Source organism: Natator depressus, chromosome 9 (assembly GCF_965152275.1).
Source record: "Natator depressus isolate rNatDep1 chromosome 9, rNatDep2.hap1, whole genome shotgun sequence".
Taxonomy (NCBI): Eukaryota; Metazoa; Chordata; order Testudines; family Cheloniidae; genus Natator; species Natator depressus.
Genome location: NC_134242.1, coordinates 28,237,773 through 28,253,676, shown reverse-complemented (window position 1 = coordinate 28,253,676; position 15,904 = coordinate 28,237,773). Strand labels below are relative to the sequence as shown.

Here is a 15,904-nt window from a genome sequence, read left to right as displayed (position 1 = left end):
CAAGTTTGATAAACCGGCATTTTCCAGTTTGGTTGGGAAATTTCCAATTAACTCTAATTGTAATTGCATATTGCTATTCTAATAATATTAGTGTTGTTGTATACTACTGAGTTAACAGATCTAGCGCTAGCATGTATTATTCATAATTCAAGTACTATTTTGTTGTTTAAATTTTACTGTTACCTTTCAAAAGTTTATGTCCTTCATTTTTCACACCAGTGACAACAGATTCCTAAGGAAAAACAACAGTTTATTCTGTAATGTAGTAACAACTAATAGTGTAATATGGTAGTTACGGATTTAATCTGAACAGATAATTATTTTTTTGCATGCAAAAGATTGGTTTAGTGATAATACATTAATCAAAAGCTTAAAAAGTTATGGAGTTTAACACATTCATATAGTAAAAAAAGCAGATACACCAAAAGGGAACTGCAGACAGGCAGAAAGAAAACTTTGAATTACACAGGTATATTGGAAGGAAAATAAACCACTAAGCTTTTCAGACTATTCTGAGCCCAAACACAAAGTATTACCACGTAATTTTGATGCAATCATGGTTTGTTTTTTTTTAAAAAATTCTAATTCCTGTACAGATTACAATAAAATAATCAGACAATGCTCGTACTTACTCTTTCCACTGCATAGTTAAATAAAGTTATGGAAAGGGAGTGAGTGCAGCAAAACAGACAGTTGGATTAGATGATCCAAGAGGATCTTTTCAATCCTCCCTCCCCCCCTGCCCCTTTTTTAAACTATTTGGTAAGATGGTGTTCCACAAAGTAAATAAATCTGAGGTGTTCCCCCCCACATTCAGATGCTCTGCTTCATATTTTAGGTATAGTCTCTTCAATGCATGGGAATTATGTAAGCAAGTCCTTAGAGGAAAATGTACTTATTTGTGTATTCACGACAAAAGGTAAAATTTAAAAAATAGACCTTTATATTCTATTTTATATGAATTAACCCAATAGAGCTTGAATAAAGTATGTTTTCATGATCTAAGTTTAACTCTTCCCTGGAGTACATCATTTCAAAGTTCAAACACACAGACTATTTTGTTTCAGAATATATTTAAATTAAGTCCTCTAATTATATCTGACCTGGCGGTGTAACATAATACCATTCTGCTTCTTATTTTGTATTACTGGATATTAGAAGCATAAAAAGCTCATATCAACTACAAAAATGGTATGAGGTTGTCATAACCATAGGGGTAGCCTAAATTCCTCCTGAACTGTAAGGATTAAGAAGCTCAAGTAACCTGGTTGGCACCTGACCAAAGGAACCAATGGGGACAAAAGAGACTTTCAAATCGGGGGGGGCTTTGTTTTGGGTTCTTTGTGTTCATTTGCTCTCGGGACTAAGAGGGACTGGACATCAATCCATGTTCTCCAAATCTTTCTAAACAAGTCTCTCATATTTCAAAACTTGTAAGTAACAGCCAGGCAAGGAGTATTAGTTTATCTTTGTTTTCTCAACTTGTGAATTTTCCCTTTGCTAGAGGGAGGTTTATCCCTATTTTGTTGTAACTTTGAAACTAAGGCTAGACGGGATTCCTCTATGCTCTCTGAATTTTCTGCTAATCTGTAAGGTTAACTACCAGCCTAAGTTTACAGAGGTGATTCTTTTACCTTTTTCCTCTTTAAATAAAATCCTTCTTTTTAAGAACCTGACTGATTTTTCCATTGTTCCAAGACCCAGGGGTTTGGGTCTTTGATCATTTTGTAACCAATTGGTTAGGATATTATTCTCAAGCCTCCCCAGAAAAGCGGGTGTATAGGCTTGGGGGAATAGGACTCCAAGTGGTCCTTTCCCTGATTGTTGGTTAAATCACTTGGTGGTGGCAGCGATCCCAAGGCAAGAAAGAAATCTGTGTCTTGGGAAAGTTTTAACCTAAGCTGGTAAGAATAAGCTTAGGGGGCTTTTCATGCGGGTCCCCACATCGTACCCCAGAGTTCAGAGTGGGGAAGGAACCCTGAGAGAGGTAAGGATTTTTGATTACTTGCTAGAAGAAATTATTTCACACACACAAAACCCTAGTCATTGTGTGCGCCATCAAATACGTTTATCAAAAAAAAAAAAAACTCACCTTATGCAACTGATCACTTTTAATCTTTTCAACAGAAAGAGGTTTGCCATCATGAAAGTTGGTAAGAATCAATGCAATTGTTGCAAGTGTTTTACCCTAGATAAAATGCAAAGGATAGAATTTATGATTTTTCCAGAGATAAGTCAAACTGTATTCAAATACACTAAAGCACTACACATAGTTACCAATCCCATATCATCAGCCAGTATTCCTCCAAGAACATTTTCTGGTCGTTCTTTTTCAGCGAAGTTTGTAAGTGTATTATAGTAGAAATTATTTTTCTCTTCCCAAAACAGTGGCAACTCCTTACTGTTCTCACGTGAAACCATCCAAGCTAAAGCCTGCTTTTGGTGTGGAAGTAATGGTGTTCCAACAGCCTATAAGTCAAAAAAGTAATGTTATACCTCTTTCACATGAAATAACCCTCTTCCCTTTGGGAAGTGGGGGGGGAAGAGATAACATTTGATTAATTGCTCTCAAAACTTATTTAAATTAACTGGTATCTAGGGCAACTTATTATTCTAGCATGACACTGCTAAACTTTGAAGATCTGTATAGATGTTATACAGAGAGTTTGTAACACAGAATTTAAGGCCTGATTTAAAAGCCTATGTAAGACTTTTTCAATAGAACAAATACCTCTGCTCCTTCCATTTCATGAGTTTTATCATCTTCTTTCAGATCTTCAAACAATTTGTCAAACTCACTTTTAAGCTGCAATGCATAAACACAGAAGTTGCAATTAAACTCAACTTCTACATTAAATAAATACTTGATGACATAACGGATGCCAGTCACATGGCCATATGGATACCCAGATCTCCAAATGACTCCTGGAGCCACTAGAATCTGTAACTGCTGCTACTGGGGAGGTAGGTAACAAAGAACATGTGGCAACCTGAAAAAGGAGAAGAAGTGGGGGAACAGCCGAAGTAGTGGGAGAATAGCCACATTCATATTCCAGCTTGGCATTAAAATATGCATTAAAATAGGATGAGGTATACCAGCACAGCTGTGTGGAAAAAAAAAAAAATCTTCACACTGCTGAGTACATCTTCTTGTGAACTGTTTGAAATGGGCCACCCGGATTACATTGGCCTCATTACCACTATTCTACTGTTGAGAATAGTCCATTTCCACCTTAACTGAATTGTCTCGTTAGAACTGACCCCCCCACTTGGTAAAGCAACTCCCATCTTTTCACATACTGTGTATTTATACCTGCCTACTGTATTTTCCACTCCATGCATCGGATGAAGTGGGTTTTAGCCCACAAAAGCTTATGCCCAAATAAATTTGTTACTCTAAGGTACCACAAGTAGTCCTCATTGTTTTTACACATTATGTTTCTTTTAATTTTAATTTGCGCATTTGATAGCACTTTGTGTCCAATTGGTTTCACTGCTGCTGTATGTAAAGCCCACTGAAACAAGGTATAGAAAAGACATTTAAGAAAATAGGAGAATGGCTTTAAAACCATAAAAACTGGCAAATGGACTCTGGGGCAGGTGTAGTAGCTGAACCTAAATGGTTAAAAAAAAACAAAAACAAAAAAAACCCATATATTTCAAGTTGACTGTGCCCTTTAAAAGATATTTGTTTCAGAAGGGAGAAAAACAAAATACTTCAGTGCTCATGAAAAAGGACTAATCCTCACTTTTATGAGCAGCAAGTTCCCTTTTTTTAAAGTATATATTTTCAACTAACTACCAAAAAAATCACCACACACCTGTTCTGTTGTCATCTGCATAGCAGCATGTCCTGGAGCACTATAGCTTGGTCCAGCTCTCCCAGAAACCCAGCTTGATCCAAAACCAAATTCTGAACCTGTGCTCCATTTAGAAAAAACACAAACACAACAGTTAGAGACTTGGCTTGCTCAGATGACTAACAACAGAATAGGGTGCCTTTTTCTCCTCATTTGTTTTTTATTCAACTATGTTCAGTAGAAACCAAAAGTTTTTACCAACTAATGGCTATTTGTGACATATGGGAAATGACTATGAGCGTAGTTCCTTGTGAAGAGTTGTATTGCTTACCAGTTAGACTACTAAAACATTACAAAACATAAGAATAAAAATGCCTAACAATTCAATGCACAATTAGATCAACAAAAAAAGGAAAGTGCTGAATAAGGTTTTGCAAGTATAACAGATCAAAGCATGACTTGTTGATTTCAAGAACTCTGGTACTAGGAGTTTCTGGAAAAAAAAAATGTTGACATGATTACATTTCTGTTATAACATGGTTTGATTTTTCACCATGCAAAAAGATGAAACTGTGTTCCAATTACATTCAGATCAGGACTATAATATATTTAAAACAAAGATGAAAGAAACCGTACTAAAGCACTTACCGGTAATTATAACCTACATGCTCAACAATTTTACAAAAACACAACTTTACTAATGTCAACATTATACAATAACTCCTCACTGAACATGTAGTTATATTCCTGAAAAATGTGACTTTAAGCGAAACGATGTTAAGCAAATCCAATTTCCCCATAAGAATTAATGTAAATAGGAGGGCTTAGGGTCCAGGGAAATTTTTTTCACCAGACAAAAGACTATATCTATGTATATATATCTATCTACACACTGTGTACATTAGATAGATAGATTTAAGCAAAATTTAATATTGGTACATAGCGATGATGATTGTGAAGCTTGGTTGAGGTGGTGAAGTCAGAGGGTGGAAGAGGGTGGGATATTTCCCAGGGAATGCCTTACTGCTAAATGATGAACTAGCAATCAACTGAGCCCTCAAGGGTTAACCCACTGCTGTTAATGTAGCCTCACACTCTACAAGGCAGCACGAATGGAGGAGGGGAGACAGCATGGCAGACACACACACACAGTGTGAGAGAGAGAGAGAGAGATGCGCATTGCCCCTTTAAGTACGCTGACCCCACTCTAAGTACACTGCCTTTTTAAGTAGATCAGCAACTTGAGATGGAAGCTGCTGCCAGGAAGCTCCCTCCATCCTGAGCCCTGTCCTGTCCCCCCCACCCCGCTCTTTGGAAATGGGGTAAGCGGGGTGCAGGAGCAGGGGGGAGGGGGACACCCTGACATTAGCCTCCCCACTTCCTCCCCCCCGCACAGCAAGCAGGAGGCTCCGGGAAGCAGCTCCAAGGCAGAGGACTGGAGCAGCACATGGCAGTGGGGGGAGGGACAGCTGAACTGCTGGCAATTGATAACCTGCTGGGCCGCTGCCCCACAGGGAACTTAGGGAAACAGGGGGCCGCCGGTCCACCCTGGTTTCAAGCCCCCATCAGCTAGCAAGCAGTGGACAAAGCAGGCAGCTGCCAAACAATGTTATAAAGGAGCATTGTGCAACTTTAAACGAGCATGTTCTCTAATTGATCAGCAACGTAACAATGGTAACAGGGATGACTTTAAGTGAGGAGTTACTGTATGTTCATCCACCTTTAAATTATATAGCAACTCTATGATCTATCCCAGTCAGGAACAAGGAAAAGAAATGGGCCTAATTCTATGCCAAAAGCCAACAGGCTCTCTTTTGCACACCTGAGGGGAAACAATATTTTGGGTCAACACTATGAAAAGAATTAGCATGAACATTTGACCCCCTTTCTTTCACAAGGAGGTTAGTGATACTAACACAATTTCCAGGCTGAAAGACAGAAAAGGGTTAAAAAAAAAATTCCAGAGGATAACAAATCTGCTTTGCCACAACCATCAATCACTTTTCATGTCTACAAAGTCAAGGAAAAACCCACATTATAGCACAGATGGAGCACAACTGCACATTCACTATGAACCCAAATCTGGCCAGTTTGGGGCTGGTCATATTCCCAGTGAATCCACAGGAATATTACCATTGACTTCACTAGGAGCAGGATCAAGGCTTTAAAGTCTCTTCTAATGACTGGGGTTTTGCAAAGCTCATCTTTAAAATATTTTAAAGACAAAAACTAATCTATAACTTACTTTTTGAAGGAGGAGCCAATTTAAATCCATGCATTTTCAATTTATCTAGAACAGCTTGCTTATTTTCTTCTTTTCCCCAAAAACTCATTTGCACAGGCATAGTAAAGGCATTCTGTGCTCCATAAGGGACAACCCTTAAGAATAAAGGGAAAAAAGGAACATACCTCTCACTTAAAAAGTAAAACATTTCATAGCAGACTCCAACGGAGAAAAGACAATTAATACGCCCATGAAATAAAGAACCTGTTATAGTCATTAGAACACTGAAACAGTAAGTCACAAGTTCCACGAAGGAAGCAGACTCCTAAGAAAACTATCAGGCATTCATTGTCATTCTGTGTGTCACTATGAAACCTAGAATTTCCATCAAGTCAGTGTCAACGATATGGAAATGGCTACAAGCATGGTTGACAGTTCTTTTTATTCAGACAATCATCACGTTGAATCATCAATGGAATTTGTGGTGTGTTACCAATTTGTTTTAAGTTCTCAGCCATTTTGACTTTACGAAGTATACTTATGCGACGTACAGCTACAGTAAGACAAGTATTTGTGCCATACCAGAGTCGCTATACCATCGTGATATCAGAGGGAACTCAATTATCGTTGCTCTACAGCTAATTTTCATGCAACAATTTCAATTGGCTGTATGAGGCAAACTGCACAGATAGTGGATTACCAGGCCCAAGTGCTATACCCATGCAACAGCACAAGCTTTCAGCTTCTACTACAGTATTAAATACACAATGGGCCAGATTCTCATTTGTCCAAAGGCCTATTTTACACCACTATGGCAGCATATAACCATGCTTAAACTAACTTTATGCTTATTTTAAGCCCCTTTATTCTACCAGAATAGTGTAAAGTGCCCTTAGCATAAATAAGAATAAGGCTCATAATAAAGTATTTTTATATGATATTAATACATTAGAGATGGAGCAGTTAGTTCCACAAAAGTTACAGCTGCCTTAACGTTTTCAATTATAAGATCCAGTTTTAGTTACTTACAACTTTTTGAAACTTTGCCCACTCAGGCTAAAGTTTTCCATGCAAGATGTCTGCCTGGGGCTGAATTTTTCTGGAAAGTTTCAGCAAACACATTTCGACTGCTCCTCAAAATTAGTTTAGGGGAAATGGTGTGGTTTTTTTTTTTTTTTTTTTTAAATCTATGGGCAAAATAATGTTACAAGTATTTCACTGGGGAGCTCGAGCACTTCCATTCTTTTGGAGCAGGGACTTGAAATTTAGCAGGAAACAAAGACAACAGAGTGCCAAGAACAGAGCTAGGGAAATTTGTAATCAAATTTTTTTTGGTGAGAGGGCAAAAAACTGCAGAGTTGACAAAAACCCTTTCATAAATTCATATCATTTCTGTCAAAGTTGGTCATGTTAAAAAAAAAAAAAACACCACCCTGAAATTGAGAAAAAGTTAAAACCTTTTGTTATGACATTTTCTATGGGAAATGTTTCAAATTTTTTGGTTGAAAACAACTTTGTTTCAAAATTTCCTTTAATTTTATAAATAAAACCAAACATTAAAAAACGCTTGAAATCAAAACAAAAAGTTCTGTTTTCGGTTGTCCTAGACATTTTTTTTGACCCAACACATTTTTTCCTCAGTTTTCTGGAATTGCAAGTGAACCAAAAAAAAAAAAAAAAAATCCATTGTTGGCACAGCTCTAGAAATGTTCCTTTTGCTGTCCTCCAAGAAAAAATGTCCAAATTTGGCCAAGTCAGAAACCTACAAAAATATCTCAGTTCCCACATGCTCAGTAGACGTATGTTAGAGGCTGGCAGCATTATTAACAAGGTTTCCAGAGGATGCTATTTGTGAAAGACAAAAACAAAAATGACAAGAAGATGAGTCTGCAAAGAGAACAAATATAGTTTAAAATAGTGCCAGAGTAGGAGCTGGGATGGGTGAAGAGAATGGAGAACAATCACTTATACACGACAGTTTACACTTTAAGAGCTCAAAATCTGAAGACAATGTCCAAATTTAATAAAAACCTAAAAAAAATTATTATTTAAATAGTTTCAGGATTTTTCCATGCATCTCAGCAGGTGTTCGGATTTTTGGATTATTGGAGTTTGGCACTAATAGTCACAGAAAGATAGGATTAGCAAGAGTTAGCCAGGACTGCCAAATTTTCATGACAATTTTACAAGAACACTTTTACACCGATTTAACATTATATAATTACTACTTAACAATGACCATTTTTCTGATCGTTACTGTGAATCAAATCAGAATCAAAAACTGATTCACAGCCACCTATAATTAAAAATTTGCAAAATCACAATAGTGTTACAAATTTTGTCATTTTCCAATAAGACATTTGCTCAGAAGTACCAATTTTATTGTATGTACATGATGAGAAACTTTTTGCCACATTCACTTTCAGGGAAGGGGAAAAAAAAAAATTTCTTTTACAATAAGTCTGTATAATGTAAATATAGAATTAGTCCAAATTTTTCCCACAGAAGAAAAATGATCAGTGAAAACAATCTTTTGTTTTTATTGAAATTTATCATGGAAATATTTTAATTTTCTGAAAATACTGAAAGATTTCAGCCAAAATCTTTCTGGTTTGGAACAAATATTTTTATGAATAAACAAAAGTTTTCCATGGAAACGAGACACAGGGGTGGGGGGGGACACATCATTTAGTCAAAAATCCAAGTCTTCCATCAAAAAAGAGTTTCAAACAGAAAATTTTTCACCCGCCCTACTAGAATGCTTTGAAGGAGCCAAACCACTGAGTAAGAATTACAAAAGTACACTTTTGTCAATTCAACTCTCACGGATGCCTCTAGAATGTCATTTACAGAGGAAAACAACTGCAATCTGGATGGTTCATAAAGGAGGCCTATAGCCTGCAGCTATGATACTTAAATCCTGTTATGGCAGCCTCACTGTTACTGTCAGTAATCTCAGCGAAAGGAAATACATTTTAATTGTTGCTACATAAAGCATACTAAAAATATTAAATTGCCATTCCCTTATAAAAATGAAACTAAATATTTCATCTGCCCACTTACCCTTCAACTATTGCTAGCTTGTTGTCCATGATGTACGCCAAGGGCGCTGCAAGTTCTTTTTTGATGTGGCCTACCTGGTTTCCATTCACATTATTTACTTTTACTGCATTTTTATCATAGAGGTTATTGGGCTCTCTCTGAAGTGCAACCATTTCATTATTGTTAACCTGCAAAAAAAAAAAGAGCACAACACTTGTTTAGTTACAAGTTATTTACAGAAATACCTAAATGTATAGCCATTCTGAAGCTACATTTAAAGATTATTTTAGCATAATAGGCTGTTTTTACCTCCAGTAATTCTTTATTCAAAATACTAAAGACTTTAGAAGTTAGGTAAGAGGTGGGCTTTAGAGTCCAAGCTCCATCCTGAGCTGCAACTTCAAAGCACTGTCTACACAGCTATTTTTAAAGCACTGGCACAAACCCTGTTAGGCCAAGTCTGTTGACCTGGGTTGGTAGGTTTGCTGCCTGCAGGCTGGTTAGGCATACCCTATAATACTTTGTACTTATTCAACTCTTCTCATTTGTAGAATTCACGGCTCCTCTACAAAAAGCTAGTAAACATCATTCCCCTTTTACCTGCCCCTCAGTTTCTCCAATGGTATGTTAACTGACTTGCTTAAAATCACGTGGGCAGGATATACAATCCAGGTCTCCCAGCTTCCAGTCCTATCGAAGTGCTATACCATCAAGTGTCTCCTCCATCCACCAACACTGTCAAGACTGTGGCTAGGAGGACTGAGCTAGCTACAAGTATGTTTGCACAGTCCTAAATGAGTGTACAGTCAGAGAAAGCAGGAAGGGGAGGGCGCTTTGAGAAGGGAAAACACCTTCCCTTCCACTACGGTCAACTTCTTGGGGGCTGTTCTTATCTCACCTGAAGCCAGCTCCAGAGTAAATACCTTAACAATTCCTGAAATTTAAATTGCGGGTTTAGACTACTGAATTCTTCTCTTGGAACTGTGTAGAATCTTAAATGCACTGATAACAAATGAATGAGAAAACCCTGGGACTTGTCAGAAAATTCTGGAAAGCTGTGAAATTTTAACAACAAAAAGGCAAAATGTTAAATTTTTGTCCCACTTTTCAACTACCTCTGCTTAGTAGCAATTTATTATTCATACTGCACTTACAACCCCTGTGTAATAACGTAATCCAACCACATTTCCTCGCAAGGTTCCAAATAAAACAGCTGAATCCATATCTTCATCTGTCCCAGGAATGTCATCTGTACATAGAAAGTCTTCTAACCCAAACTGAGAATAAAAATCACGAGAGGTATAATGGGAATAGTTCCTATCTCCTCCATGATGGGCAGACTGTAAGTATTTCCAGGCAGAATCTCTGCAGAAAGACAGAATAGAAGTTATTTGACATTATATTTAAAAGAGTAGTCTGAATATTTCAATTACTGTTGATCCCCTTTTATAAGTGTCAATTTAATTTTCCCTTTTATAATGTGAATATTTATATTTCACATCTTTATATAACCATTCTACCTTACCTGGCAATTTTCTCCTAAGTTATACCCTTAAAAAAACTGTCTCCAGGACATTATAGTCTCACACAAACAACACATAGTCAAATTATTTTTACTATTTAACTGACTAGAATATAATCTTCAAGCACTCAGAAAAAGAGTCAGCACTGTAGAGTAGGATCTTTTGGCCGCTTTTAGGGGCAAGATTGAGCAGCAGGAGCAGATGACTAAAAGATCTTCATTGTTTTTATTGCTTAAGACTTTTTTTGCTGAGTGGGGGATCAAAAAGAGCAAAGGGCAGAAGAGAGTAATGTCTCACACAACAGAGGACCAGAATACTGAGTTGGTCAGGGTTTCTCATGCTCATGGGCTTATAATTTTCTGCTAAAAAAGGATACAAAGACTTTGCCATGGCAAAAATGCTTTCACGTCATTCTTCAGAAACGGCTGGAAAAAAGGGAAACACTGGCATTTTTTAATAGAACACTTCCCTAAACTTCACTGCCCCCCATGTTCCTAACTTTGTCAAAAGTCATAGAGAATACGCAAAAAAATTATGTTTTTCCAACCTTAACTGAGTCCTATATAATAAGTGCTTTACAAACATTAGTTTATTTGCCATGGGTTCTCTCAAAGAGCAGAGTGGCTCTTCTCATTGATTTCAGAGTAACAGCCCTGTTAGTCTGTATTCGCAAAAAGAAAAGGAGTACTTGTGGCACCTTAGAGACTAACCAATTTATCTGAGCATAAGCTTTCGTGAGCTACAGCTCACTTCATCGGATGCATACTGTGGAAACTGCAGAAGACATTATATACCTAGATTTGTGCTGGAAATGGCCCACCTTGATTGTAGGGAGAGTGGTCACTTTGAATGAGCTATTACCAGCAGGAGAGTGAGTTTGTGTGTATGGGGGTGGGGGGGGTGAGAAAACCTGGATTTGTGCTGGAAATGGCCCACCTTGATTATCATGCACATTGTAGGGAGAGTGGTCACTTTGGATAAGCTATTACCAGCAGGAGAGTGAGTTTGTGCGTGTGGTTTTTGGGGAAAAAAAAAGGGGGGGGGGGGTGAGAAAACCTGGATTTGTGCTGGAAATGGCCCAACTTGATTATCATACACATTGTAAAGAGAGTGGTCACTTTGGATGGGCTATTACCAGCAGGAGAGTGGGGTGGGAGGAGGTATTGTTTCATGGTCTCTGTGTATATAATGTCTTCTGCAGTTTCCACAGTATGCATCCGATGAAGTGAGCTGTAGCTCACGAAAGCTTATGCTCAAATAAATTGGTTAGTCTCTATAGTCATACTGGATACTCACAGTAAGAATTTTCACCAACCAGGTGAACATTCTCTCTTATTCTCCTTCTTTCTTATTAGAAAGAGAAATCCTCAATAACACCTTAGTATATTGTACTTTTTGGCTAACTCATAAAAACTTCTGTGACCATGTATGTCAAATACATGTATTCACATCAATGCAAAGAACAGTACTAACACTTGCTGATCTTTACAAAAGCAACACAAAAATGAATGCTCAGTGCTTTGGAAGGCTCAGCAGTTAACAGCATAGCACATTATAACTTTGCACAGCAAGACCTTCCTGCACAAAGGTATTATTTACTTAAATTATCTTAAACTACTGTCAGTGAGTGTGACTAGGCTTCCAAAGGCTGTGTATCTGGAGCTTTGTCAGGATCGACTTTGGTTTCTTTTGCACAATGTCACTCCAAAATTAGAGTAATCCTGGCTGAGTAAGAACCATGGAATCAGATCCACAATTTAGCCAAGGTTTACCACAAAGTCATCTAAGCTTTGCCCACCTGAGGGCTATACTAGCAACTCGTCAGTTCAAAAGCCACATATATGTTGTGCCACATACCTATGTTCTTATAGGACTAAACTGGCATTACATGGGTGTGTGACAGGAAAAGTGAAATAAGCAATCAACTCCACCAGCTACTGGCTTGACATGGAAGGGAACACATACCATACCCGTATAAAGGGTGGCTGAGCAACTGCTTCTCGGTGTGCTTGCTTCCTGTGGAACTCCAGGTGAATCACCCATAATTTCTGCTGAGACGCCTGAGGCAGCACTTTCCTCTCTATATACTAATTCAAGTAAAACATGTGCTTTAAAGACACAATCCTGCTCTGATTTTGGAAATGTGGTGGTAGCAGAGAATAATGACCTAAATGCATTAATGTAAAATGTGTATAACTGAAGTGGGATGCCAAGATTTAGGGAGTACTAGAGCCCAGCTAAGGAGAAACAACAGCCCTCACAGGATGGGTAAGGGAGGATGGAAGAGACAGGCATCTCACACCAGTGAGAACTGCTCGCTCTCTCTCCATTATATCTGTCACATGCTCTCAACACTACAAATGATAACTGTCTCCACTCTGAAACCTGTCGCCATAATAGCACCACTAACCCCTCCTGGCCCAGGGTGCCCAGCTTCCCCCGCCCCACCCCTTCAGCTCCCCAGCCCCCACCCAAGGCTCCCAGCCTTACCCCGCCCCACCCCCTCAACTCCCCCAGCCCCGGCCGGCCCAGGGCCTAGCCTCTTCCCCCAGCAACCGGCCACGCTGACCTCAGTTACACGAGACCCACCCCGGCCTCGCCTGCACGCTTTGCCCCACGCCGGGCCTCACCTCATGAACATCCAAGCCATGGTGCTGCGGGAGCCGCCGCACGCCGAGGGTGACAGAAGAGCAGACCCAGCGTGGCCCTCCAGCGACATCAATCCCAAGCCCCTCACCGTCAGTGCGGCGCTTAGCGCTCCCAGCCTGACTGACGTCAACAGCACCAATCCCAGCCAGGGTTTCACAGACACCAGCCAATGAGAACAGGGCTGTGAAAGAGGGGCGGGACTTTCTTCATGCGTTGTCTGTGCGACAAGAGCAGATCCGCCAAACCCCCCATCCGCCGCCTCCGCGGTGTCCCTCCGCCTCCCTTCCGCCGCCGCTGCGAGGAGGCTGCAGGACGGACTGGTTGCAAATTAATCCCCCCTCACCGTAAGCGGCCACCCTGCTACTGGCATCTCTGCCCGAGGTGGCCTTCGGCGGGCTCCCTGTGCCGACACAACACTCATGTTGCAAAGCCTGCAGAGAGGAGATGCAAGCAGGGGGTCAAGGTCGTCTGGCTCACCTGCCTCCTACAGCTCCAGCTACTTGGTTTATCCAAGAGCAGGTTAAGATCTGGCTTAACTTCATTGTGGTCTATAGCTACCTGTATGGGAAAGAGATCTCTGAGCTTAGATGGGTCTTTAATTTAGCAGAGAAAGGCATCAAAATGAGGAAATTTTAAACTGGGTGGGTACCCAACCATTGCAATAAAAACCACCTGCAGAGGTGGTGAAGTCTCTAGCACTTGCAGTCTTTAAATCTGGACGGGATATCTTTCTAAAAGATATGCTATAGCTCAAACAGAAGTTATGGGTTTGATGCAGAAGTTACTGCATAAGATTCTCTGGCCTGTGTTACGCAGGTCAGACTAGATCGGGGTGGCCAACCTGTGGCTCCGGAGCCACTTGTGGCTCTTCAGAAGTTAATATGCGGCTCCTTGTATAGGCACTGATTCCGAGGCTGGAGCTACAGGTGCCAACTTTCCAGTGTGCCTGGCGGTGCTCACTGCTCAACCCCTGGCTCTGCCATAGGCCCTGCCCCCACTCCACCCCTTCCCACCCCCCTCCTCTGAGCCTGCCTTCTCCTTCTCCCTTGCCCCCAGAGTCTCCCGCATGCCACGAAATAGCTGATCGGGAGGGAGGGGGAGGCGCTGATTGGCGGGGCTGCCAGTGTATGGGAGGCCCTGGGAACGGGGGTGACGGGGAGCTGATGAGGGGCTGCTGACATATTACCGTGGCTCTTTGGCAATGTACATTGGTGAATTCTGGCTCCTTCTCAGGCTCAGGTTGGCCACCCCTGGACTAGATTATAATAATGATCCCTTCTAGATTTAAAGACTATTAATTGCATGTCATCACATCTTGATGTCAGTTACTGGCTGAGTTTGTGTCATCACAACCTGACAAAACCATGGTGTTCCATATCATAAAGCCTAGGGTTGCTAAGTATCCGGTTTTCGACCAGAACACCCGGTTGAAAAGGGACCCTGGAGGCTCCGGTCAGCACCGCTGACTGGGCCATTAAAAGTCGAGTTGGTGGCGCAGGCAGGCTCCCTACCCAGCTCCGCATGGCTCCCGGGAAGCGGCAACATGACCCTCCGGCTCCTAGGCATAAGGGCGGCCACGGGGGCTCCACGCGCTCCCCCCACACCAAGCACTGGCTCCGCAGCTCCCTTTGGCAGGGAACCATGGCCAGTGAGAGCTGCGGGGGTGGTGCCTGCGGGCCGGGGCAGCACGCACCGCGTAGCAGCGCCCCATGGCCGCACCTGCTCCTAGGAGACGGAGAGACATGCTGACCACTTCCCAGGAGCTGCCTGAGGTAAGCGCTGCCTGGAGCCCGCACCCTGAACCTCCCCCGCACTCCAACCCCCTGCCTCACCCCAGTGAAAATGAGTGAGTGAGCGAGGGTGGGGGAGAGTGAGCAACGGAGGGAGGGGGGATGAAGTGAGCGGGGGCAAGGCCTCGGAGAAGGGGCGGGGCAAAGACAGGGGCAAGGGCAAGGGTGTTCGGTTTTCTACAATTAGAAAGTTGGCAACCCTAATCAAGTCACAACCCAATATAAAAAAGATATTTATTCCCTCCTTCAAGTGTTACTCCCGTCTTTGTCATCAAATCAATTTGACACATTAGCTGGATGTTCTGCTTTCACTATAGAGATAAAGTGATCACTTCACACCTCTCTGAGCTATTGTTTTAGGATGTCTGCAGATTCAGGACAGCATTGAATCACTTACTTTATTTTTTCAAGTTTTTCCACAACCATGAGAACTAGAAGTACAATTTTTTTTAAAAAAAATGAAAGCTTAGGTTCTTGAGTATCAATTTGATGACATATATGTGATAAATATGGTTATTAATGAGCATAGTAACATATACACTATTATTAATACCTATATTAAATTAAAATCACAATGCAATCTTAGCTAAGGAGCTGCTATGCTGCTTCTGTACTTGAGAGCCAAATCTACTCTTATTGTCTTCAGGGGAAGCAGGATAAAGTCTATAATGTGTAAATTTATCCATAAGAAATTCTTGAAAATTCCTTTTCCTCATTATCCCCACAACAACTTGCTGCTTACTGAGGCTATTTTTCCACATCTGGGATATGGGAATTTGCTATTGACTTCAACAGGAACAGGAGCAAGCCCGTAATAGGTGTATCTATTACTAAGAAAACCTTTTACAGCTTCTTCCTTTCCCACAACTTCATGCC

At 40.7% G+C, this 15,904-nt stretch overlaps 1 protein-coding gene across 4 annotated transcripts in view; it reads right to left on the bottom strand.

Moving 5' to 3' along the window:
* The window catches only part of HLTF (helicase like transcription factor), a 47,294-nt gene extending 33,938 nt beyond the window's left edge, over nucleotides 1-13,356 (bottom strand). For 2 of the 4 annotated variants that reach the window (XM_074963794.1, XM_074963795.1), the window contains exons 1-9: nucleotides 13,220-13,350; nucleotides 10,221-10,431; nucleotides 9,088-9,254; nucleotides 6,046-6,179; nucleotides 3,822-3,919; nucleotides 2,732-2,806; nucleotides 2,278-2,469; nucleotides 2,093-2,188; nucleotides 184-232 (exon numbers count right to left, since the gene is read on the bottom strand). In XM_074963794.1, the coding sequence (XP_074819895.1) occupies nucleotides 184-232; nucleotides 2,093-2,188; nucleotides 2,278-2,469; nucleotides 2,732-2,806; nucleotides 3,822-3,919; nucleotides 6,046-6,179; nucleotides 9,088-9,254; nucleotides 10,221-10,431; nucleotides 13,220-13,308 (1,111 nt within the window). In that variant the 5' untranslated portion in view covers nucleotides 13,309-13,350. Of the gene's footprint in view, nucleotides 1-183; nucleotides 233-2,092; nucleotides 2,189-2,277; nucleotides 2,470-2,731; nucleotides 2,807-3,821; nucleotides 3,920-6,045; nucleotides 6,180-9,087; nucleotides 9,255-10,220; nucleotides 10,432-12,554; nucleotides 12,677-13,219 lie in introns of all 4 variants that reach the window. The other 2 variants (XM_074963796.1, XM_074963797.1) reach the window with 2 other exon arrangements.
* Between the last annotated feature and the right edge of the window lie 2,548 nt (nucleotides 13,357-15,904).